The sequence below is a fragment of the Drosophila hydei genome, unplaced genomic scaffold (genome assembly GCF_003285905.1).
Source record: "Drosophila hydei strain 15085-1641.00,03,60 unplaced genomic scaffold, DhydRS2 tig00008145-arrow-arrow-pilon, whole genome shotgun sequence".
NCBI lineage: Eukaryota > Metazoa > Arthropoda > Insecta > Diptera > Drosophilidae > Drosophila > Drosophila hydei.
This window is the reverse complement of record NW_022045850.1, coordinates 616,574-642,679: the sequence shown is the minus strand read 5'-3', so window position 1 is coordinate 642,679 and position 26,106 is coordinate 616,574. Positions and strand designations below refer to the sequence as shown.

At 35.3% G+C, this 26,106-nt stretch overlaps 2 protein-coding genes across 6 annotated transcripts; both read left to right on the top strand.

Moving 5' to 3' along the window:
- Window positions 1–1,552: 1,552 nt before the first annotated feature.
- On the top strand, window positions 1,553–11,764 carry LOC111597835 (ephrin type-B receptor 1-B). Of its 3 annotated transcripts, XM_023312734.2 has the most exons (14): window positions 1,553–1,751; window positions 1,813–1,892; window positions 2,317–2,497; window positions 2,566–3,051; window positions 5,328–6,224; window positions 7,081–7,257; window positions 7,951–7,968; window positions 9,041–9,088; window positions 9,279–9,407; window positions 9,475–9,570; window positions 10,200–10,570; window positions 10,997–11,143; window positions 11,212–11,544; window positions 11,617–11,764. In XM_023312734.2, the coding sequence occupies exons 1-14, from the start codon at window positions 1,559–1,561 to the stop codon at window positions 11,719–11,721; spliced, it is 3,261 nt and encodes a 1,086-aa protein (XP_023168502.2). In that variant the 5' UTR covers window positions 1,553–1,558; the 3' UTR covers window positions 11,722–11,764. The 3 variants fall into 3 exon arrangements, with proteins under 3 accessions (XP_023168502.2, XP_023168512.2, XP_023168521.2); XM_023312744.2 differs by lacking the exon at window positions 7,951–7,968; XM_023312753.2 differs by lacking the exons at window positions 7,951–7,968; window positions 9,041–9,088.
- A 4,318-nt stretch (window positions 11,765–16,082) lies between these two features.
- LOC111597653 (protein Gawky) lies at window positions 16,083–25,171 on the top strand. Of its 3 annotated transcripts, none has more exons than XM_023312492.2 (9): window positions 16,091–16,741; window positions 17,852–19,428; window positions 19,495–19,863; window positions 19,927–20,211; window positions 20,623–20,804; window positions 20,866–21,007; window positions 21,078–21,265; window positions 21,335–21,602; window positions 23,950–25,171. In XM_023312492.2, the coding sequence occupies exons 1-9, from the start codon at window positions 16,261–16,263 to the stop codon at window positions 24,754–24,756; spliced, it is 4,299 nt and encodes a 1,432-aa protein (XP_023168260.1). In that variant the 5' UTR covers window positions 16,091–16,260; the 3' UTR covers window positions 24,757–25,171. The 3 variants fall into 3 exon arrangements, with proteins under 3 accessions (XP_023168245.1, XP_023168260.1, XP_023168252.1); XM_023312484.2 differs by having other exon boundaries at window positions 21,069–21,265; XM_023312477.2 differs by having other exon boundaries at window positions 16,083–16,741; window positions 21,069–21,602.
- The last annotated feature ends 935 nt before the right edge of the window (window positions 25,172–26,106 follow it).

The following is a 26,106-nucleotide window of genomic DNA, read 5'->3' as shown; positions in this document are numbered from 1 at the left end:
AGCGATAGTCTACATCAAACAAAACTTCATTAAGTAGTATCGATGCCTTGATGCTCTCGGTAAATGTTCCGCGAGTGCCCTATGTGTAACTTAATTGCTTAAATTCAATGAAATACGCAAAAAGTAAAGCTCCATCGCTAAAAATGGAATTCTCGTAAAAACTACGTGATCGCATTCACATTTCCAAAGACCTATTCCGTTTTCAATATGCCTGGTCTTATAAGTGCAACAGAAAATTAGTGAATAATATATAAGTAATAATAATATGAACAGAGTAAATATTGTTTAATCGATTATTTACTATTCGATAAAAATATAATTTCAAAGCAACTTGCTTCCGAATGTATGTCGACCAATAATGTTGGTAAACATCATAGAGATGTTGAATGTTGAAAACTCTAAAGTGTGGCAGCACATTTTTTAGAAATTGATGTGTATACATGTGCATATTTCGCTTAAATGAAAACAAAAATGATTCAACGGATTAAAAAATGTGCGGTGTTAATGTGATAAATTGATAATCTCCCGGATCTTTATGCAAAGAAAATTTTAATTTAAAAAATTTAATTAAAAAAAAAAAGGCTTGAAAAGTGAATGTGTGTATACACATACTTGGTTATGTATGTATTTATTTACACATACATATAAAAGACAAATATGTATTTGTCGTGTGAAGATTAAGTGTTTATAGAATTAATTTTAGAAAATTAACAAAAATATTGTTTTGTGTAACGCATAAATATCAATGCTATTTATTGTAAACTATATGTATGCGATTAATATATTGCGTTTATACTACTTCGGGAAATGGATGTTTGAGTGCTGTCACATACATACTCATATGCATATAAAGATCCGTTTGTAAATACACATGCAGGCAAAGTATGTACATGCATTTTCATATGCATGCAAACATGCATGTATGTAGCCAAAGACTTCTATTGTCATCCCAGCAAACATATAAACAAAAAGCGGCTTATAAAAAATTTCCCTTAGGGCATTTACGAAGATTGTAAACAAAAATTGTGATGCATCTTCTATAAGGGCAGTCCGCTATGTATTTATTAATTAAAATAAACTTTTATTAATTAATAAAGTGCTGAATTTAAATTTTGTTTAATATATCGAATATTTGTATATATTTATAAATGTATAGATACACATTTAAACTTCATAAAACCTATTATAAATTACGGTGTCCGCATATATTTATATGGGAGTGCTCGACTGCTGACACCGCTAACTATAATAGGTTTTATTATTTTTATTACAAAAAAAAATTTTTGATCAATTATATATTTATTTATATATTTGAAATAATAATAAAATAATAAATATTTTATTTTTTTAATCTTCAATTTTACATATAGTGTGAATCGAATTGGATAATGATCGAGATGTATTTAATTGACTCATTCCTTCTAAGGCAGACTCAACAGACTTCGTAGCTTGAGTACGACGGAGAAATATATATATATATATATATATATATATATATATATATATATTTTTTTTTTTATACACAAACTGCATTTAAAACATTTATAAAATGCCAACAATGCACTGGACATTTCGACTGTTCCAAATACAATGTCCAAACCAAAATCGGAGTAGTCATGATACGGATATTTCCATAAGAACCAAAAACTTCAAACTGACTTCCATAATTCCATTCAGTAAATTCTCAATTGTCCTATTGATTTGGATAATTGGTCCAATTTGCAATTTACAAATTGCAAATGCTGATCAAGGTGAGCACAAGAACTTAATTATGTATTGTTTTTGTGCTTATTCTATTTCTTGTATTTAAAGTTGTTTTATTAGACACGACGAGAGAAGCTACTCTGGAATGGACAAGGTATCCATACGGTCCTCAGGCTCAAACTCCAGGCGTACGTATTTAAATTTCATTATAATATATTCTTTTATTTTTAAGACTACTAAGGGCATCTTTAGTCTAAATAGTATTTGCATAGCATCTTTAAACTGGCACAAAAGTTTTATTAAGGTGTTCAATAAAACTTTTAATAAGTTTTTACCATAATCAACACCGAGTAATGTACTGATGAGCTAAATAATATATTTAAATTTTAAAACATTAAGTTAATTATTCGAATATGATTTAGTTCTCAAAATATTAACTCATTTATGACAGCTTGTCGCAACGATTTGTTATATGTAAATTGATATGAGGACAACTCGAAGAGAATAGGATTTATATAGATCTCTCCTAGAAGATGCATAGTTATTTATTATTTTTAAAATAATGCCAATACTGTACTAATTCGGGGTGTCACTTTCACCCATTTCATGAAGTGGGTTGAGGAATCATTTACAGACTTTGTAAAGGGCATCAATTGGCGCAGCTATGTTGTCTGTGATGTTGCATATCACAATGTTAACAATTGGCTCTGGTCACCATTCATTGATCGTGGGCCAGCGAATCGGCTATATATTGAAATACAATTTACTATACGAGACTGTTCGCTGTTTCCAGGTAATATACAAATATACAAATATTTCGATATTATAAATAATGTATTAATATATTCATATTCAAAATAGGAAATGCCCTGTCCTGTAAGGAAACGTTCAGTTTGTTGTTCTACGAATTTGATGCAGCAACACGTGAGCCACCGCCTTGGCAAACAGATAGTTATAAACTGATTGCTCGAATTGCGGCTGGCGAGGGACGTTTCAATCAAAACTCTGATGTAGATATTAATACGGAAGTGAAAAGTATAGCTGTCAGCAAAAAAGGTGTATATTTTGCATTTCGTGATCAAGGCGCTTGCATCAGTGTTCTGGCCGTTAAAGTCTATTATATAACATGTCCAGCGGTAACCGAGAACTTTGCTCATTTCAATGAAACGCCCACCGGACGGGAGATAACAATAATTGAAAAACAGAACGGCACATGTGTTGAGAATGCTGAGCCTTATGAAGCGCCCACGTATTTATGCAAAGGTGATGGCAAATGGACAATTCTAACAGGTGGTTGTCGTTGCAAAGTTGGCTACGAACCCAATGATGTTAACAACACTTGTACAGGTAAGTCTGTCAAAAATAATATATTCTGCTTTTCGATTATATTATATTTCTAATGGGCTTGATTTCCGCTGTTCAGATTATACTTATTTCTTAAACCTCAGCTTTGACCTACCCTGCAAAAGCGTTGCCAAATTATCCTCAAATCTACCCTGCGAAAGCGTTGCCACTTCCTGACAATGGGTTAACTTTGTTGTGTGACAAGATTTGCATTTGCTCGGAGTTTTCATAAGCCGTGCTTCGTGCTTCGTGCTTCTCCGGTCGCCCTAGTGTGTTGTCTATGTAGCAGTACACGTGGTTGGCCGAGCGGTCTATGAGCTCAGTGACCAGTGTCAGTTGGCTCCAGAAGTTGCCTTATTTCGTCTCGGGCTAACAACCATTTATCGAAAATAGCACTTCCAGCTTTTTGGATTCGTTGCACTACGTTGTGTTGCATAAGTGTGCTGCCGTAGTTAGTTGCTCATGTCGCGGAAACAATGCTTGCCAATGAGTGGAGATTGTCCATTCAGACGCTCATTATTTCTTCAGCCGTTGATAGTTTGGCTTCGGCATCAATCAATAGTAGGTCGACTGGGAGATTGTGTGCGATTATAAAACTCGATACGAGGATGGCAGAATATGCTGTCTGTTGTTGCTGCTGCAACAGCGGTGACTGTAAACGTCACTGTTGCTGAGAATTGGCTTTTGTGTTGCAACTGCACCATTCACATTATAATGGACGACTTTTACTGCTGAACTGTTGTTGCTTGATAGGGACGCTGCCTTGTACTTCTGCTGTGATTTCCGATTTGTTAGGTGAAGACGAGACTCGTGAAAGGAACGTTTGCTGTTGACCTTCGGTCAGTACGATCAGGGAGAGCAATGATATCTACTTTAGTGTATCGGTTGACCTCGGGTGCGTTTCACCAAGAACCATCTTCGATCCTGGCTCTCGGCATGCCAGGGAATCGAAATGGTGGATTCGTGAAGGGGCATTGTTTCCTGTTACTTCGGTGTTCACTCCGTGCTCCTTGAGAGCGGTGCGAAGAGATCTGCACGGTTTTCCAACATTTAAAATATTATTTTTTTAAAACGTTCACGATTACCAAGAAATGAGGTTCAGGTCGGGGTTACCATTTTAGTTATCTCCAATGATTTATTGGTTATTGAAATGACGATCTTTCTTTGCTCTATTCGGCAACTTTTATTTTGCATGGCCGTCATGGCGATCGTTATTGCGGCTGGCGATCAGTTAACCCCACCGCCAGGCTGTGCCAGCTTTCTCAGGGTATATATACACTGACGAGCAAAACTGTAACACATGTTCAATGTTCTCACTTCAACGGTCTGTATTATCTTTTATACTTTATGCATGATTATGATCATAGTCTTGTTTTGTTAGTGAAATATTTGGCTCTTTTATCTATAAATTTGAAGACATTTGATTAGCAATAAGAGAAATACAATAGCAAAGAGTAAAAAAAGTCAAATGTTACAGTTTTGCACTGCAAATATTTTTAAACAAATATTTTTATTAAATTTTTTTTAATAACGGGTCCACAGCCCTTTTGATTTTTTGAGGTTGTTTCTACGGTTTGGCATACTTTGCGTGTAGCGTCGCACCATTTCAGGTGGAATCGAGTACCAAACGTCCTTCGTTCTCTCTCATAACTCCATCCTGCCATTTGGAGGGGCCGCATATTTCGCAAGCTGCGATTTCAGATGGCTCCATACATTTTCTATGGTATTCATGTCTGGAGATTGCGGTGGCCACTTCATAGTTTGAGACCTTTGGTTCAATAACCAATTTTTCGCCAAATGGGATGTGTGCTTTGGGTCATTGTCTTGCTGAAAAATGCAATTTTCAACAGCCAGACCCATGTTGCCAATGACTCCTCCCAAATTTTCTTGAAAAATTTTTAGGTATTGCTCCTTACGCATTATACCATCAATTAACACTAAGGGCCCAACTCCATTTGTACAAATACAGCCCCAAACCATTATGGACCCGCCACCGTGCACCGCACTGTATTTGCCGATTGGACTGTGGGATTCCTAGTCCAGAGAACATTGAACATGTGTTACAGTTTTGCTCGTCAGTGTATATATATATATATATATATAGACACAGATATAGTCAAGGAAAAAGTTATTGATATATGTGAATATAAATATAAAGTATCCCCTACAATTCTTTCAACCTGCCTAGTCTATGTAAAGAATAAGCTTAAAATGATCTGTAATAAACTGAACTGATCTGTATGAAGCTTAAGTATATCATTTCGCTTTTTCTTTTTCAGAATGTCCTGCTGGTACATTTCGCTCTGCTGAAGTACGTAAATGTGTATCATGTCCAGCCAATTCGAATAGTTCGAAGACCGGATCACCAATGTGCAACTGTCTAACGGGCTACTATAGGCATCCAGCTGATGGCAGGCATATGCCATGCTACAAACCGCCGAATGCGCCAATGAATCTGACACTATTATTTGTGGATCAAACTAGTGCAATAATATCATGGTCAGCACCAGCAAAAGATGATAACCAGCTGGCAACAGCCAATGGTCTCGAGAAATACCGCACAGATGTTGTATATAAAGTGCGTTGCAGTAGCTGCAATTCAAATGTTATGTTTAATCCATCGGCGGATACGTTTAATGAAACAAAAATAACACTCACGAATCTAGAACCAGTGACAACATATACTGTACAGATTCATGCTACGAACAGCATATCATATTTGGTCGATACCGGACTTTATTCCAATGAAACCTATTCGAGCAGTGATAATGCGTTTAGTAATACTTCAAACTTTTCAAATATTAATGGCCATCAGCTAGATCTCAGCGAAATTCGGACAAAATATGCTGAAATTGTATTTACCACGGAGTCCGTGATGCTCACGACTGTGTTCAATTTAAGAGTTGTTTCCATAACTAGCAACGATGCTAGTCTAGTTTGGGATAAGCCGGGGCAGAGTGATACACCCATTGAGCTATATGAAGTCCGTTGGTTTCCCAAATCCGAAATGGAAACAATCAATAACACCACACTAAACACAAAAGAAACAAAAGCTCAAATTTATAACCTAATCGAAAATACTGAATATGGGTTCCAAGTACGTTGTAAAACAGTAAACGGTTTTGGTTCTTATAGCAACATGGTCTATGCCCAAACCCACCAATCTGTCAGTACAGGTAACTATTGCTCTAATTATGCATAACTTGTCGGCTGTCAACTTTCCCTTTTCTTAAACTCATTTTGTGAATTCAAATAACTGGGGTGGTGTTCAGTTGTGTAATGATCTTTATTCGTCTGAGCAAGAGTTCTTATACCCTGGCTCATGCGTATTTCATCTCTTAGCCTAAGTACATTATGTAATGAGTGGAGCTCCAAGCGGGAGACATACTATGCTCTCCCGTTGTGTAGCTTCATATGTATAGCTTGTATATACTTATATGCATATGGCATAAACATTAGGCAAGCGGCATAGGCTTTAGGCAAAGTACGTACGCGGCATCTCCCGCGCTGCTGTGGTCTGACCATAAGTGGCTGATCATATTACATTTGTTTATCTTTGCGCTCGCCCTATGTTTATGCGTAGGGACAAATGTCACTATATGCGTATTTAGTATACACTATCATATGTTAGGCATATGACGCATCTATATGCAGAATACTCTACATTGCTTCGGGTCTTATTTATCTTATACTACAGTATGTTCATGCCTGAAAACATTTCTTTTGGTATTTTGATATTATGCTTAAACTATAGGCAAATAGCAAATAGCATTTTTCACAGAGATCAGTTCCAAATCGAGATACAGGGTGAATTGGTTTTTATGAAAATGCATGTTACAGGAGGACCTGACCTTATAGAAGCAGCGATCTTGTAATCCACAAAAGTAAGAGAAGAGTAAAACACTCTTACTTGTTCCTCATACGATCTGTGTCTGTTTTTCAAGTAGGGAGAGTTGACAGTAGTAAGAAAAATCCCTCTTAAGCACATCACATATAAATATCTAACAATTGTAATTCTCTTTTTATTAAAAGTCTATGAAGATTCAATGCAAATACGATTTATTGCTGGAGCCATAGTGACTGGCGTATTCTTCCTGGTCATCTTTATCGTCGCAACTGTCTATTTTATGAGGTCTAAACATCAAGACGAACTCGACAAGAAGTCCACTAACCATCTACCATTACCAATGGAATACGCTAGTAATGAAGGTAATTATCCAAAAAATTTATTCATACAATGCAATTTAAATATTTATATTAAAGAACTATGTATTTGATAAAATATGTACAAACTTGTCTAAAATTCCAGATAATCCGAAAATTTAGCAAACATTTTTTTAGCTCAATTGCACAACAAGTTCTTGTTCGCTTAGAGACTCAGAGTTTATTATCAGAGTATATTTATGCAGAATCAGCTTGACTAACTAGAGTTATTGGGAGCCAAGAAAACAGTAGCCGAACCAGGCATTAAAACTGCACTTCGTTTTCGTACACTGCACTGAAAATATATATTCCTGTATGCCTCTTCCATATTTATTAAATTGATAATTCGCGCACTCAAGTGTACTACTTTAGACCTGTAGGAACGTCTTCAATCTAGTAGAGACTTGACTTTATCAAATACATATAGCTGGATCTGACCATAATCGCAACTCTGTGCACCGGGTGCAGGGTATCTCATAGTAATAATAAATCATATGAATATATTTTCTAGTACTCTAACTATAAACATCTGCGTATACAAGCGTAAAGCGATTTAATTTTACTTTACTTTGATTTGTTTTGGATTGTTTTGTTTTGTCAACCTCTTATAAATCTAATGAATTCTGAATAATCCAAATATTAATTATTTATTATATCCCTATCCTTCATATTATAACCAAACCCGAAACTCTTCTTAAGGACTCGTTGTGACATATAGTAAGTTTTTTTTCTCAAACATTTTTCGACACCAAAGTAAGATATATTTGATATATTAGTAATATAAACATATACAGAAGATTATATTTTATTTTTTATTCATATTTGGTCTATAATTGTATATTTTTATATCAGGGTATTTCCCATTGAAAATGGGAAATCAGGGTATAATGGTTTTGTGCAGATAAAGTGTGCCCATAAAGTATTTATATTCTTGATCAGAACGACAAGCCAAGTCGATTGAGCCCTGTCCGTCTGTCCGTATGTGTGAACGCGTCGATCTCAGCTTCTATAAGAGCTAGAGACTTGAAATTTTTTGTAGGTCCGTGTATAGCACGCGCAGGTCAAGTTTGTTTCAAATATTCGATAACTATTCGCATTTAATTGTTATCGAATGAAAACATGATTGAAATGCAGTTAATAAATTATATCTCGGATGTCTTAAGAGCTAGAGCCTCCAAATTTTGTATTTAGTTTTATGTTATGGATTAAAATCCATTAAGTAGAACAGAAGTTTTAAACAAAACGTTTGGCCAATTTGCAAATGCAGATGTCAGCAGCGCCACGCGCACGCATTTTTCCTATGCGTGTGCATACATACACTCAAACGCGTGTATTCTTTTCTATTCCAAGAATCGAAATTGCGATTGAATACTGGTTGAACTATCAGCTGCTACTCAACTCAAATTTGCAACTCTTCTTGCAAGAGGTGCAGTGGTTGCGTTGATAGAAGCGGCGCTCGTTGGCGTTTAGTGTCGGGTTCAATCCTCGCGGCGACGAGACATTTTTTGGTTTAATTTTTTTGTTTAATTATGAAGTGTCGGTGTTGGTAGAGTTGGTGCACGTTGCGCAAACAGTCCGAGTTCGAAACCTGGTCTCGCAATGTCGCTTTTTATTTGTTTTCTTTTTTTTAATACTCGATACAAACTACGGAAAATATTAAAAAACTCAGAGGACTGGGATCAGGGTATCTACTAGTCGGGCACCGCCGACTAGAGCTTTCTAACTTGTTTTAAATATATTTTTGTTAAACTTGCGATAAATGTGTTTAAAATATTATTTTTCCTTTTAGTAAATGCCATGGATACAACTCCAATTGTCAAGACTCTACATTCGAATGGTATATAATTTATTTATGTTTTGATTTATGGTTGTGGGAAGCTACTTAGAGTTTTAAAGTTATTGTATTATTGCATATATCTATATAAATATTAATAAATCTATTTTGATTGTTAAGGAATGCTTTCATTTGAATATACGTTATTTATAAACTTTCTCGTTATTAATTTCAATAAATTTTTTTCTTTCAGTGACGACCCCTCTCTTTGGTAGTAGTCGCAGTTATGTGGATCCGCACACTTATGAGGATCCTAACCAAGCAATCAGGGAATTCGCTCGTGAAATCGATGCAAATTATATTACAATCGAAGCAATAATTGGTAAAAAAACGAAATCAATTTACGATTTTCAAAACAAATTTTAAAAGTCGTCATCCCTTCAATTTAGGTGGAGGAGAATTCGGAGATGTGTGCCGTGGACGCCTTAAGATTCCGCCAAACTTTGTCCAGGATATTGACGTAGCAATCAAAACCTTAAAACCAGGTACTATATATCGATAGTATACATTTACTCGTGTTCAGTATGCATTATACGTTAGATGTGTGATACGTCTCCCGGCTGGGAAGAATTCTAGCTATATTGAGACATGAAATGTATTAATTTTATTTTTGAGAACGACATTACTAGCAAAATCTCAAAATATTTTAACTTTGCAACATTTCTAGTTGATAGCTTCATCATTTCTAGTATTGAGCTTCATCATTTCTAGTATTGAGGTCATTTAAAAACATTTATAGCTTTAGTAAATAATACAACAGCATAGTGACAGCTGGACTAGTTTATGATCGTCTTTAAAGCTTGACCTGGCATTTTCATACACCTCAACCACTCAACATTTATTGAATTTAAACTTTATTTATTTATTGCTATTACACTTGTGTCCCCGTTTTCCACCTTAAGCCGACGGAGTTTTGCTCGCTGCAGCTAAGAGATGGCAATCGTATTAAATAGAGCTAAGTGTGTGATAACAACGTGTAGGTTATCGGATCTTATGTCCTAGTCTTCCCTTGTGGACATTTTATCCAAGGCGTACATAGCACAGAAAACTTCAGCCAAAATAGCAAGAGACGCAGGCCCCAATAGTAAATGCATACCTATCTCTTCTTTTTCAGGGTCATCAGAGAAGGCCCGTTGCGATTTTCTAACGGAGGCTTCAATAATGGGACAATTCGATCACCCAAATGTTATATACCTGCAAGGCGTCGTTACGCGCTCCAATCCAGTGATGATTATAACCGAATATATGGAAAATGGAAGTCTGGATACATTTTTGCGTGTCAACGATGGCAAATTTCAAACGCTGCAGCTAATTGTGATGCTCCGTGGTATTGCTAGCGGCATGTCCTATCTAAGTGACATGAATTACGTCCATCGGGATTTGGCAGCTCGCAATGTTCTCGTCAATGCTCAACTTATTTGTAAAATTGCCGATTTTGGTTTGTCGCGCGAAATCGAAAATGCCAGCGATGCCTATACCACTCGCGTAAGTCTACCCGATGTGCTCATTACCCACCTGGCGTAAATAGTATATTTGTGCAGATAATCTAAATATAGGTTTGGATCAGATCAGGTATCGAAGTCCGAAATATTCATAATATCTGTATTCATTAAAACTTCGTATGACATATGGATTTAAAATTTTATAATTTCATTATGTTTTGTGCTTAACGAAATAGATGCGTACTTACGGATAGACAGATTGACTGACGGACGAACATGAATAGATCGTCTCAGCTCGTCGCCCTGATCAATCACATATAGGTTGGAAGGTCTGCGATACCACGTTTGACTTATATATTATAAAAATCGAAAATTGGTCTTGTTTATGTGTTTACGTGCATGTATATGAAGCCTTATATACATTTGCTAGTTGTAAACTCTTAATTAATTTGATTCATCTACTTAACAGGGCGGTAAAATCCCAGTACGCTGGACTGCGCCCGAAGCAATTGCATTTCGTAAATTTACATCAGCATCGGACGTTTGGTCTTATGGAGTCGTTCTATGGGAAGTAATGTCATATGGCGAACGTCCCTATTGGAACTGGTCAAATCAAGTAAGCTTGCACAGTGTCTGTCTGTAGGGATGCCTACAACTATGAATATCTCATTTCTTTCTAATCAGGATGTTATAAAGAGCATTGAGAAGGGTTACCGTTTGCCAGCGCCAATGGATTGCCCGGAGGCATTATACCAGTTAATGCTGGATTGCTGGCAAAAGCAACGAACGCATCGACCCACATTTGCCAGCATTGTATCAACTTTGGACAATTTGGCCAGGCAACCGCAATCGTTGTTAACGACACGAAATTCACCAGAAAATGATAGTAGTACACATATATTGGATACACAACGTGGTCATAACATATTTATAAGCACTGATCTATGGCTGGAGAATATTAAAATGTCTCGGTACAGTCAACACTTTAGAGAGGCTAATTTAGTGAGTGCTCAACAGGTACGTCTACTGGACTCCTCCTCACGACAATCCAACATTCTATTCAAAACATTATTATTATTATATTTACAGATCTCAAGATTAACAGCACAATTGCTATCGGATATGGGTATTACTTTAGTAGGACATCAAAAGAAGATTTTACATCAGGCAAGACAGCTGGATACAATAATATAATCAGCATCAATCTATAAGTTTATATAAATATATATATATATATTTAGATATGGGCTAAGTCTAAGTCTAAAAGTAAAAAGGTGTAAATATATAAACATATATCATTTATACTTTGGATATCGGGCCTAACTTGTCCGACGTCGCTAAGTGGCTTAGACGACACGATATGTAAATGTGGTACGAGCGAATATTAAGTCGAATCGAATTGAAGCCCGGTGACGATAACATAATGGCTGAACCGCAGCAGTTATATTGTGTTGACTACGCGCACGTTCGTTTAGACAACATAGACTTTGGACATGAGTTTTATTTGTGTGTGTGTGTGTTTATGTGTACATTTTATTTTGGATTTAACTTTCATAAAGTAAAGAGTAAGCACAGTTGTGCGAACAGAGTCAAAAACTTAGCTGTATTATAAAAATATATGATTCATGGCACAAGAACATATAATACACCTTAATGGTTTTGACTGTGAATATATATATATATATATATATATATATATATATATATATATATATATATATAGTAAACACAGTTGCAGTCAACATCTTTAAGTTGTGTTAAATACATATACAAGATAAATGATCTAAGACACAAGATGATATAAATTATTTACATACATATATATATATATTAAGGTACATTTTGTAGTTTATTAGCTGTAAGTAAATATGCATATATATTTATGAAATTAAGGCTGCTACCGCCGTATGATCGCAAATAGCGAAATTACAAAGCAAAATATTTACATTCAGTTTGCATATTTAAAGATTGTGGTGCAGTGTTTCCATCTACTATGTTTAATCAAAACGCCATGTTTTCAAGAGTGTAACGTCATATTATGCTAAATTGAAAGTAAATTTTAATTTAAATAAATTTCAATTCAAATTCAATTCGCTCTCAATATTCACATGTTATTTTACGGCGTCACACAGACGCGTCTTGTGTTGCAACTCAAAGTAACGGAACTGCGCAGCCAACAACCGAGTCATTTAACGGTGGTATGCGCATTTAACGTCCAATACAAAATGAAAAGCAAAAAGAAAAACAATTACTATAATAAAAAATAAAGAGAATAAAATTAAAAAATTACTTCGAAATATGTCGAAATGTATATATATATACACACACTTATATACACCGCATACATATGCCTTGTAACTCTTGAGGCTAAAATCGATTTAATTTCGTTAATATTTTAACATTTGTAAACATATGCGCGCATACAAATAAAATTTATATATAACATATGTATAATATAAACATATATATATATATATATATATATATATATATATATATATTTTTATTTATATTTATTATATATGTATAATAGCGTTTATTGTAGGTTGGTTTATATCTTAAGGTTCTGGACTTCAACAAGTATTATTTATACATTGCATACCCATGTATTTATTTGTAGCATCATTTATTTTTTTATAAATTGTTCACAAAACATAAAGGAACCGAAAATTCAATAAAAAAACAATACAGATCAAATGTCGATACATATTATTATAAGATCTTTTCAGGCAAGCGAAGCAAAAAAGATCAAAAATATTGTTTAGGGTCAACGGCTAATGTTCAATTTAAATTGATTTTATACTGTTTTGTTTTGATTTCATACTATTTATAATATATTTTTTTATTTTTAGGGAGTCAAACCTTCGATTACAATCCGTTAATTTATTTCTTTGAACTACGTACGCAGTACACGTTTAACTTTTTTTCGATAACTCATTCCATTTCCTTATCGATAAGAATCGATAATTTGTCTTGTTTTTTGGCTTACGTGTATGTAAATGAAGCATCATACACATTTGCTACTTAGGAACTCTAAATTATTTTGACTCGTCTAGTTACCAGGTAAAATTCCAGTACGCTGTACTACGTCGGAAGCAATTGCATTTTGTAAATTATTACATCGATTACAGTCCGTTAATTAATTTCTTCTTTGAACTTCAATTTATACATACGCATTAAAATTTTACATTACATGAAATGGCAAATGGTATTTAGTATATATGTATGTAGGTCTCAGATCGGTAATACATTGAAACAGCTTGGCCCTAGATCTATTTCATCTGATCCCTGGTTTTTTCATGGTTGATTGCTGACATTAAGAATTCTATGAGTTCCTTTTATTTTTTTAATACAGAGCAGTAGAAAAAATATTTCTTAGACTTTCAATTTGTATTTGTATTTCAATTTATTTCAATATTGAGCTTTATTTCCAGGCAAGTAGCAGCGCGTTGGCGCACACCAATTTTCAATAATGTGAGGTTACTCTGTTAAATGAACATTATTATTCTTTGATGATCATTTTTGTGACCACATTTATTATTTAAATTTAAAACGATTCCAAATATTTTCTTGTAATAATCTTTTTACCAAAATATGAAGAATTTAAAGTGGAACTAGAAAAAAATAAATGTCTTAATATTTTAAAAGTTACAGCTTTTTTACGATTACGTATTTCCTTCTATGTACATATTACGTTACTCTCCTTTATTTTTAGCCTGCGCATAGCTTTATTGTGTTACGTTATGTTACTTATTTTTGGGTATTTTCACATTCACCACTAACGGTCACACGTATTTAAAGAAAAAGAGTGAGCGAGAACAACGTATCGGTTGAAGTGCGTTTTAAAATAGGTAAAAAGTACGAATTAAATCAAAATTAACAATACTATTAGAACATTTAGAACTCTGAAATGTATTTTAAGATTGTGCCTTTAATAAGTAAGAGCACCTAAGACGTGCATAACCGCAAATCTTCATGGATAACAGAGTCTAACACATGTATATACATAAAAATGTATGCATTCAATTATGTCTCTTTCATGTTCGTAAGTTAGAAAGAAATAGCTAGAGTTTTAACAAAGAGTTGCCACGTTTTAATTATTTTATATAAGACAATAATTATACAAATTCGTAAAACAAAGTATACGTAGTTATATTTTAATTATTGAGAAAAATATTTATGGAATTGAACAGGTCTTTCCAGACGGATTAAGTGGTTTACAGGGAATGTCCACAAAAGTTTATATATATATACTGTGGGCTCTTAAAAAATCTGGCTAGGTGGCAACATTGCGCGAGCAGCCATTTATACAGTAGTAAATTGTCCCGTCCCATTGAACGTGTGGTTTGATCGTTTTCTTACCGAAAAAGTAATTTCCTTTGTCTAAACCGTATTAAATATATTACTTTCTATTGGAATTGTGTTATACAAAAAACGAACATAAAGTGTGATTTAATTATTCTGTTCGAATTATCGTGCAATTTTTGTGAAGCACGAGTTCAATTTCGCATGCAGATGTTCCTAAAAAATCGTACATACATACTTTGTGAAATCGTCGAAGTGGCTTGGCTTTTATAATACAAACATACATGCAAATGTATATGTGTGTATCTGTCTTTCTATATACATACATAAGTACTTATTTGTACAGAAAATATAATTTTAATCGATAAATGCAAAAAAAAAATTAGAATTTATTTGTACAAAGCATAGTATATTTAAATGTGCAACAGTTAAAAATTACCGAATGAAAATTTAAATATGAAGACTTTGACCTAACTTTCAATATTGTAAAAAAATTAAATTCATTTTCTCCTTGAACATAAGTTTTGATTGATTTTTGTGGATGCGCTTCTTTTATATACTTGATATGCATAAAAAAAAAATTACAAAAAAAAATCTGTGTGTGTGTATTATAGCATATTTGTTGATTCGTTGTGCGTATATATAGATGTGTGTGTTTGTGTTTTAGTGTGAGTGCTTATGCCTGTGTGTTTTTTGTGTATCTGCAAATGTATGTGTGAATAAAAGTACAGAGTTAAAATAGGGTGATTGCGTCAATGACTACTGACCAGAGTTGTCAAGTATGTTTTTATACATTCGGGCAGAAACACAAATGCACACACACAAGTACACTTTTCTGTTAAATTGTAAATATGTATCTGTTAAACAAAAAGTACTCCAAACACCGATTTAAGTGAAATAAAAAAGTATAATATACGTTAAAAGATATATAAAATATGTCAATATTAAAAAAAAATACATTGTCCCATGTACAAGCACCAACAGTAATATTTGTTTTGTGCGCCTAAACTTTTTAATAACGAATCTCGTCAGTTCGGGAGATATTCAGGAAATATTTATATTTATATTTCTTATTTTTCTAGCTAATAATAATTTTTGTTTTCCAGGCAATATCAACAACAGTCTGTATTTCGAAAATATTAAACATCAAACATAAATATATATATATATATATATATATATATATATATATATATATGTATGTATGTATATAACTATACATATATATATATATGTGTCGATTCTTAAAGGAGCAAGCAGAGTTTAACAATTGAAAACAAGATTAATACCGACAGCCTTAAAAGTTCATTTAATGACAATGACGATGATGACAATGCTAATACAAATATAGTCGAGACTACTGGGTGTCACTATAGGAATGCGCCACATGCTAGTCGAGCTGAATATCAATTAAAACAATTGAATACAATGCGCGAGGCTCTTTTCTCACAGGATGGCTGGGGATGCCAGCATGTTAATCAGGATACTAATTGGGAAGTACCCAGTTCTCCGGAGCCGGCCAATAAGGATCCTTCGGTGCCGTCGATGTGGAAGCCGAACATTAATAATGGCACTGATTTATGGGAATCAAATTTAAGAAACGGAGGCCAGCCACCCGCTCAACAAGTGCCAAAGCCATCATGGGGTCATACACCATCATCTAATTTAGGAGGTACTTGGGGTGAGGATGATGATGGTGCAGATAGCACAAGCGTTTGGACAGGTCAACCATCCAATAGTGCAGCACCCAATGTTGCTGTGGGTGCAAATGCCCCGGGCGTGAGCTCCTCTACGGGGCCCCAATGGGGGCAAGGCGTTGGAGTCGGAGTCGGTGTTGGAGTTCCCTTGAGTTCAACGGGAAATAACAGTGTGCCAACAACTGGAGCATTGGCTGTTGTCACTCCTGGATGTAAGTACAATAAAATCATTTGTAATTTCCATTTCTAGAGTTTAGAAACCTATGAATACATTTTTTGAAGACCAGAATACATACATATGCTCAGACCAATAGTTGTATTTTATGGCGCCTTATATTATTTTACTTTAGTGATTTTTCATGTGATGACTACACTAATTCGAGCTATATTGTATTTATAACACAGTTTGTAAATAATTGGTGTAAATTTAAATGAGTAATATAATGAAATAAGAGTCGAATTCCTTAAATATCATACAAAACATAAATTGGCGAATTGTACTTTCAAGTGATTTTCCGTTCAGAATGCAATATTATAATTCTTTATTGTAAACTTCGGTCATGAATACAAAGATTATGTATATTTTGGATTTTCAACTTTCCCTAAATTACAAAAAAAAAGCTATGATTTTATTATCACTCTCAAGAAGTTGGATTAAGAAAGTCTATCTGCAAGTAAACTTATTCAACAATTAAGTTCACATAGTATACCCCCATACTGCAGCCCAAGCGCATCAGCTGCGCGTAAGCAGAACGCGTGCTTATACTTGCTCTGTATGTATAAAAAAGCATATAATGATTGTAATGTCACCTGCATGCAGGGTTTATCTTTATGTTAGACGCGGTACGAGTTTATTAAATTTTCCCATTTCTGTATTATTGATAAAAATTAATCTGTTTTTATTTTTATAGAAGTATCGTAATGAATACCATAAAAGATAAAGATTATAAATTTACTATGTAGGTTAATAGAATGCATAGAAAGGTTTGGAATATTTCAGATTTCCAACTTCACTTCAAATTTGGAATGGTGTTTTTTTTGCAAATACTTCTGAAAATTATTGTCACACTCTCAAAATTTGATTGTGAAAATACATCTGCAACAATTGAGTTAATACTGCAACGTATGGGTGTGTGCATATATTGTTTATGTATAAAAGAAGGCTTTAGGGTATACTTTAGTAGTTCCCTCCCGACTAGGGACCTGTTACTTGTTATTTTTGTCAACCCACAATCTAAATCTCTTTTCACATAACCAGTGTAGGGTTTTACTTTTATCATGAACATATTATTAATATATTGTCAAACTTATATGTATAATAGGTGGAAGTAATGGAAATAATTTAAGTGGAACTGGAACTGTTGGAGGAGGAGCTGGCGCTAATGTTGGCAATACTGGCAATGGTTGGGGTGATCCTCGTGATATGCGACCGTTAGCTGGAGCTGGCGGCGGTGGTCCAATTGACATTCGAAACGTCGATCCGCGTGATCCAATATCAATGCGTGGAGTTGGCGCACCATCTGGAGATCCAAGAGATTTGCGTATGATAGATCCAAGGGATCCGATACGCGGTGATCCGCGTGGCATATCAGGTCGTTTAAATGGCACTTCTGAAATGTGGGGACATCATCCACAGATAGCCCACAATCAACTTCAAAATATTAACAAAATGGTTGGCCCTGTTGTAGGCGCAGCTGGTGCAAATATTGCCAACTCAAATATTGGTCCAGCTGGAGTTGGCTCGATATCAAGTAATATTGGAGCACAATGGGGGGCCGCGCCACAAGCTGTCGTTGGCGGCGGAGGCGGTGGTGTTGGTGTTGGTGTTCAAAAGGATTTAGCGAAACAAATAACGGGATGGGAGGAGCCATCACCGCCACCTCAACGACGAAATATACCCAATTATGATGACGGAACTTCGCTTTGGGGACAACAGACGCGTTTACCCGGTACCGGTGCCCATTGGAAAGATATGACAGACTCGATGGGCCGTAGTCATTTGATGCGTACCCAAAATCCAACAAGCCAAATTGTTGGCAGTGTGCCGGGCGGTGTCGGTGGAAATCCCAATAGTTCAATGGTTGGAGTTGTTGGGCCGCAGTCTCGTTTGGCAAACACTGGCGGACCAAGTGGTGGAGTTGGAGTTGGTGGACAACATAGTAAACCGGATTCTGGGGCCATGTGGGTGCATCCAAATAATAGTGGAGGTGGGGGCGGGGGCGGTGGCCGAAATGCTCAACAGCAAGTCAGCTCTTGGGGCGATGATAGTCACAATGTTGGTGTTGGTGCTGGTGGCGGCTCTGTTGGTGGAAACAATTGGGTCGATGATAAACAAAATAGTTCACTTGCACAAATTGGCGGTAATTCAACATCATGGAGCGATTCACCGTCTGGTGGCGTTGGATGGGGTAATAAACAAAATAAATTATCAACAACAGGAGGCGCTTCATCTGGCTGGAGCAATCCAAGCACAGTTGGCGGCAATGTCGATGCTAATGATTTATCTTCGGATTGGCCCCATGGTGGCGCCATCGTTGGTAAAGCACAACAGCAGCAGCAACAACAACAGCAGCAACAGCAACAACAAAAACTTGCGGGCATTAACGTTGGAGTTGGTATACATAACACTGATATTGTCAAGCAAAGCAAGCAATATAGAATTTTGGTGGAGAATGGCTTTAAAAAGGAAGACGTTGAGCGAGCATTGCTGAGTAATAATATGAATATTGAGGATGCAGCTGAAATGTTGCGGGCCAATACAAGTTCATCATTGGCAGCAATGGATGGCTGGCGTCGTCACGATGAAGTCCTTGGTTCCTATGCTGATCATTCAAATACTACGAATAGTGGCGGATTTCCACAACGTTATCCAGCACAACCTTCAATGTCATTCCCTCCGGTAAGGAAATCGAACTTATATTTATGACTTTAAATTTATTAACTTGTAACATTTTTTATATTAAAGAATAATCTTATGACAAATATAAGTGGGACAGCAGTAACTGGTAGCAATAATCCAAATATGGCTGCATTGCAAGTACAAAAATATATAAATCAAGGCGGTGGACCACCACATGGTGTTGCCCTTGGACCCCAATCTGTAAATGCATCAAATGCATCTGTTGTTGGATTTTGCCAAAATCCAGCGAATTCAGCGCCAGCGGTCAATATTGCATCAAATGCTAATAGCCAACCATCAGGCCAGCATATTCGTATGCTTGGCCAACAAATCCAATTGGCCATACACAGTGGCTTTATATCCAGTCAAATATTGACACAGCCGCTAACACAAACTACGTTAAATTTATTGAATCAACTACTCAGCAGTATAAAGGTGATTACCTATTTATATATTTTATATAAAAAAAGCTTCAATGTAATTATTTCTGCCATTTAGCATCTTCAAGCAGCACAGCAATCACTTTCTAGAGGCGGTAATGCTAATCCAATGGTTGTCAATGTAGCAATCGCCAAATACAAACAACAAATTCAGAATTTACAAAACCAAATCAATGCACAACAAGCTGTTTATATAAAGCAGCAAAATTTGCAACAAAATTCACAACAGCAACAGCAGCAGCATCAATCCGGACATTTAAATAATTCTGGAAATGATTATTTAAGAAATCATGATGCAATTGCTACACTACAAGGGAACTTTCCGGAGCTTAGTCTTAATAAGGTACGTATGAAATTATATGCGCGTGTATATGTATATATGAAATAATTTGCATACGATTTTGGCTCAGTGCTCAGGTTGTATCCTGGTCTGGCACCCACTATTAGTTCTAAAGTACTTGGGTGTTATACCTATAAATACATAAGACAAGCTCTATTACTTAGAGGCGCAAAAGTAATCGATAATATGAAAATAAACTAAATCTGTATGTACTCTATCAAGATTTCAAACTAAGCTCTTATATACGTATATCCTTCTACAAACTAAAACTTGATTTCCTATTTTCAATAGGGGGCCACGTCCACACGGTTAAAGCACTAAGTCTTTTTATATATAACATGTACACTTTTTTTTATATATATATGTTATTATATTACATTGATTTATACTTTTGACTTGGATTCAAATTTGTAGCCAAGTGGATATCAGGGTGCGCCCAATCAGCAGTCTCGCTTAAATCAGTGGAAGCTTCCAGTATTAGAAAAGGACACCATTGCAACAGATAGCACTGACTTCTCACGAGCTCCGGGTGCAACCAAACAAAATTTATCTAGCAACTCAAACAACATGGGTCCATTGGGTCTACAAAATGATGGGTAAATTGAGATGACATATTATTTCGACGACTGTGTGACTTATTTAATTCACACTCTATAGTACTTGGTCAACTGGACGCAATATTGGGGATGGTTGGCCAGATCCGTCAATTGATAATGAGAACAAAGACTGGTCAGTTGCACCGACAGCAGCTGCGTATACCGACCTGGTGCAGGAGTTTGAACCAGGCAAACCATGGAAGGTAACTGTAGACATGATTTCTTATATCCAATAACTACCCAAGCAGAAGTTGATTTTTTAAGGGTTCTCAGATCAAAAGCATTGAAGATGATCCAAGTATAACTCCTGGAAGCGTTGCACGATCTCCATTGTCCATTAATCCGACGCCAAAAGATGCTGATATTTTTGCCAATACTGGCAAAAACTCACCGACTGATCTGCCACCATTAAGCTTATCGTCGTCAACGTGGAGTTTTAATCCAAACCAAAATTTTCCTAGGTATGTATATGGACAATCTATATTCAAGAATGATTTAAATATTGCTAACAAAATTTTTATATCTCTTAGTTGGTCAGACAACACTCAACAATGTGCCACCTCAGAACTCTGGACGAGTCCTCTCAATAAAAGCTCATCCCGAGGACCTCCGCCAGGCTTAAGCACAAATAAATCGGGAGGCGTTACTGCTACTGCAACACCATCTCCTACGGTTGCTGGTAACTCAAATGGCTGGCTACCAAATCGAAGTGTGCCCAGCACTAACACAACTTGGACCGGCGGAAACGCTATTTCGTGGAACTCGAGTTGGTTGCTTTTAAAAAATCTAACTGCTCAGGTATGTGACCAAAATCGTTACGTATTAAAGGTATTAAAATTAAACAATAAATTATGAGTTTAAAAATGTGATAGCTGAGACTTCAACATGTGGCTGAATTGGAAGCGTATGAAGACAATTGTCATATATGCAACTTAACCCTAACGTTCCAAGTTGTAGGTCTCTATTTTTAATAGCCGCGAAATGCCTTGCTAGCCGGATATTGCGTATAACCAATATACTCTTCTTAACCTTGTCGTCGAGTATAGGAAGAAAAATCCTTGTAGACCAGCCTTATTTTCAGAGACTGTTAGTATATCCATAATAGCTAACAATTATTCTCGCATATTCTAAAGCTTTGTAAAGAGCTTGCATATGGATTATACTCTGAATACGAGCACGTCTAATTTAGAACATATATCACATAAATCTAGAAAGAGTTGCAATATTTGAATTTTTACTAAATTGCCACAAATTCTATGTATGAATTTTTATGATGACCATGTTCGTTGAGTAGCTCTGAAGTTATAAAATAAAACGTATAGAGACGCTTTATATTAATAGAATCGCAATTGCGAAACAATTGTGTTTGAATTATCAGCTGTAATTCAGTTTCAGATTTTCTCCTTGGCGTCCAAGCAATAAAGTAACGGCGTTAATAGAGTTAACTCGCGTAGTCTAAGCCATATACATAATTATAAGTGTGCGCGTAAAAGAATAACTGCGTGTTATTTGCGTATCTATGTATATATACAAGCTATAGAGCGTATTTAAAAACGCGGATCGTTCAGAGTTCAGGGTATATCTTAGTCGGGCACTCCCTGGTAGAGCGTTACGAGTTTATTATATTTTTGTGCACATGAGTAATTGCAGGTGCTTCTATGATAAATTTGTAATAATAATTATAGTAAAAGTAATATATAAGTACATAAGTAAAAGTAATATATAAGTACACTAGGCGGCATAAGTATTTTGACAAACAAATATCGTGTATTTTTAAGTTTAACTTTTAAAGGCTTTATGTTTAACTGTCGCAGCATTATGCTATTGCTTATTATTATTATGAGTATATATATTTTTGATCAGGATGACATGCAGAGTCAATTTAGCCCTCTCCGTCTGATGAAGTAGCTCTGACATTTTCTATAATATTGAAATGTGAACTTTGAGGGAACCAGCTCTAAATATCAAACAAGTAACAACAATAACTGCTTACGAGCGCCGCCTTTACCAACGTACCCACTGCACTGCTTATGTAAAAAGTTGCAAATTTGAAGTTAAGTAACAGCTAATAATTCAGCACAAAAGAATACATGCATCTGAATGCATGCGTGCGCGTGGCGCTGCTGACATGTGCTTTTGTAAATTGACCAAATGTTTTGTTTAATAACTTTTTTACTTAACTGTTTTACTTAATGGATTTTAATAAAATTTTCAGCATATGATATACATATTCACATAATAGCCCTTCATATAATAGCCCTATTTCCAACTGAACTTACATTTTAAGCATTTGGCGAAATTTTGAGCCGGTATCCAAAATCCAACAAAAATCAAAATTGCATAAAATATACATAAAACTAAATACAATTTTGGAAGCTCTAGCTCTTAAGACGTCCGAGATAATATTTATGAAATGCATTTCAATCATGTTTTTATTCGATAACAATTAAATGCGAATAGTTATCGAATATTTGAAACAAAACATGCGCGTGCTATACACGGACCTACAATTTCTCTAGCTTTTATAGAAGCTGAGATCGACGCGTTCACACATACGGACAGACAGACGGACAGGGCTCAATCGACTCGGTTTGTCGTCCTGTTCAAGAATATATATACTTTTTGGGGTCTGCCACGCCTCCTTCTGCCTGTTACGTGCATTTGCGTAAAACCATTATACTCCGATTTCCCATTTTCAATGGGATCAGGGTATAAAAAATAAGTTGTGTTATGGAGTATTTGTCCTGACACAGAAGAAATGTATCTCTTATAAGTCTATCCTGGGAAGGAATTGCGTTGCTTTGCTTAATTTGGGGTCAATTTAAGTTAAATATAAAAGTAGTTTAGTTCTCACTTGCTTAGAAATGAAAAATAACAATCAATAATTATAAGTTAAGAAAAAATCCGTATCAATAATAATGTTCGCCTAGTCGATCTAGCCAAGTTCGTTTATCAGAAGAGGTTCCTCTACGACGGAAAGAATATGAGCTGGAGATCTGAAATCACTTGATTATTTTACGATATTACTCTTTATATTACGTTTAAATAACAAAAACATATACCAATAATATAATATTAAATTGAAAAAAATTAAGAGTGAATTGAAATTGATTGATAGTACATCGTGTTTTCTTTGATTTTACAGATTGACGGTCCTACCTTACGAACATTGTGTTTGCAACATGGTCCACTTGTTAGTTTCCACCCATATTTAAACCAAGGAATTGCCTTATGTAAATATACAACGCGTGAGGAGGCTAACAAAGCACAAATGGCGCTCAACAATTGTGTGCTCGGTAACACAACGATTTATGCTGAATCGCCGAGTGAGAATGAGGTGCAAAATATACTACAGCATTTGCCACAACAACAAGCTCCGTCCACCACAAACACTGGCAATACAGTCGTTAACAATGGCACTGGCACCACTAGCTGTGCCAGTGGCTCTGGTGGTACAAGCATTTCTGGCGGCAACAATAGCAGCAATGGCAATGGAAGCGGAGGCAACGGCGGCGCCAACAGCGTATCAAATCCAGTGGGTTCAATTGGCGCACCCAGCAGCAATGTTAGTGGCTCTGGTGGGAGCTCAGTCGGCGGCAGCAGTACAGCTGGTAACAATAATAATAGTAACGGCAGTAGCAATATGAATCCATCAACTGTAAATGGTGCTACAACAACTGGGGGCAACACCAATCCTAAAATCGTCGTTGTCAACAACACAACAGGTGGTAGTGTTGGCGGCAACAATATGGCAACAGCCATGACTGTTGCTGGCCAATCGAATGCTCCTGTCGCTGCTTCTGCTGCTGCTGCTGTTGTGACTAGCGCCACTTCGACGTGGCGACAAATAACTCAAAATCAAGCTCTACAGGGTCCAAATAGGCCAGCCGGTAGGGAACCAGACTATGATTATAATATATCTCAATTCGTTTGTTCCATTGTTGATGATTAGTGTGATGATGATAGTAATTATGATGATTATAATGATTATAATGTTATATGTGACGAGACAATGGCATAGTATTTCTGTCTATCCAAGACTCATACACACATACACAGACAAAAACACACATATACATGCATGTATATATATATATATGTATATATATATACTTACACATTTATGGAAAAAAGCTATGTTATTGAAAACGTACACACACACATTAAAAGCGGATCGACTGATAAACGAATGGACTTAGAATTTTTGTATGCCTGTAGATTTATTTTTTCTTCAACGTTCATAGTTTTTAGGGCTGTATTTATGTAAGAAAGATCGATATATACATACATACAAACATACATACGTTTTGGGAATGATACTTGAATTATTTACTTACACACACACAGTATAGAGTATATATACGATTCGCAGATATATATGTATATATATGTGTGTGTGTGTGAATGTTTCTAAAAGACATCCATATGTATCTCTCCTTTGTTTAAGTATGTACATCGTTCCATAACTGTTTGAAAATTTGATTATTTTTTGTATTTCCAAAAACAAAAAATATACATGGAAAAGCAAACTCTTAAAAACAAAAATTTAACCTGTGTTATATAAATATAAATAGGAAGTTATAATCAATTACGGTTTTGCTTTCACTAAAAAGCATTCCCACCGAACAACAATTCGGTTAAACATTACATAAACAAATTAGCTCACAATAAAAACAAAAAGTTAATTAGAAAATCAATTTGCCTTTATAGTGTATCTCCGCATTGGATACCTCAAATGGAGCGATATTTTTGTTATGTTAATATATATATATTACTGATATACTACAACTACTACTCTCTCTCTCTCTCTGTTCTGGTATTCTTTTTGATTTTATTATATGTATACTGCATATATGATTATGGTTACTGTTACTCTAAATAGTATAAACAAAAAAGATTTCTTTTTTTTTGTATTCATTTATTTACACTTAATATATATAAAATATATAATATATATTAAGTGCAAATAAACGAATACAAAAAAAAAAACACATACACGCACACACACATACACACGCACACGCAAATACCTATCAAAAGGAGATACCTTATATATCCTTAAAATTCACACCATTTCTTCTGATGCTTAATTTGGCTGACCTTTAAGAACTATTTTCTTTGTTTACCCGATCCGAAATATGTGCATTCAGATATTATATAATATATGAGATATGAGGGTTAATATATCTCATGCATCTGTAGCTGATAAGAGATTGAAGATTTGCCCGAATATGATTGATTTTTGTCACTCGATAAGCATGAAATCTAAGAAATATTTGTATGAATTTACTGAACTAAAGAA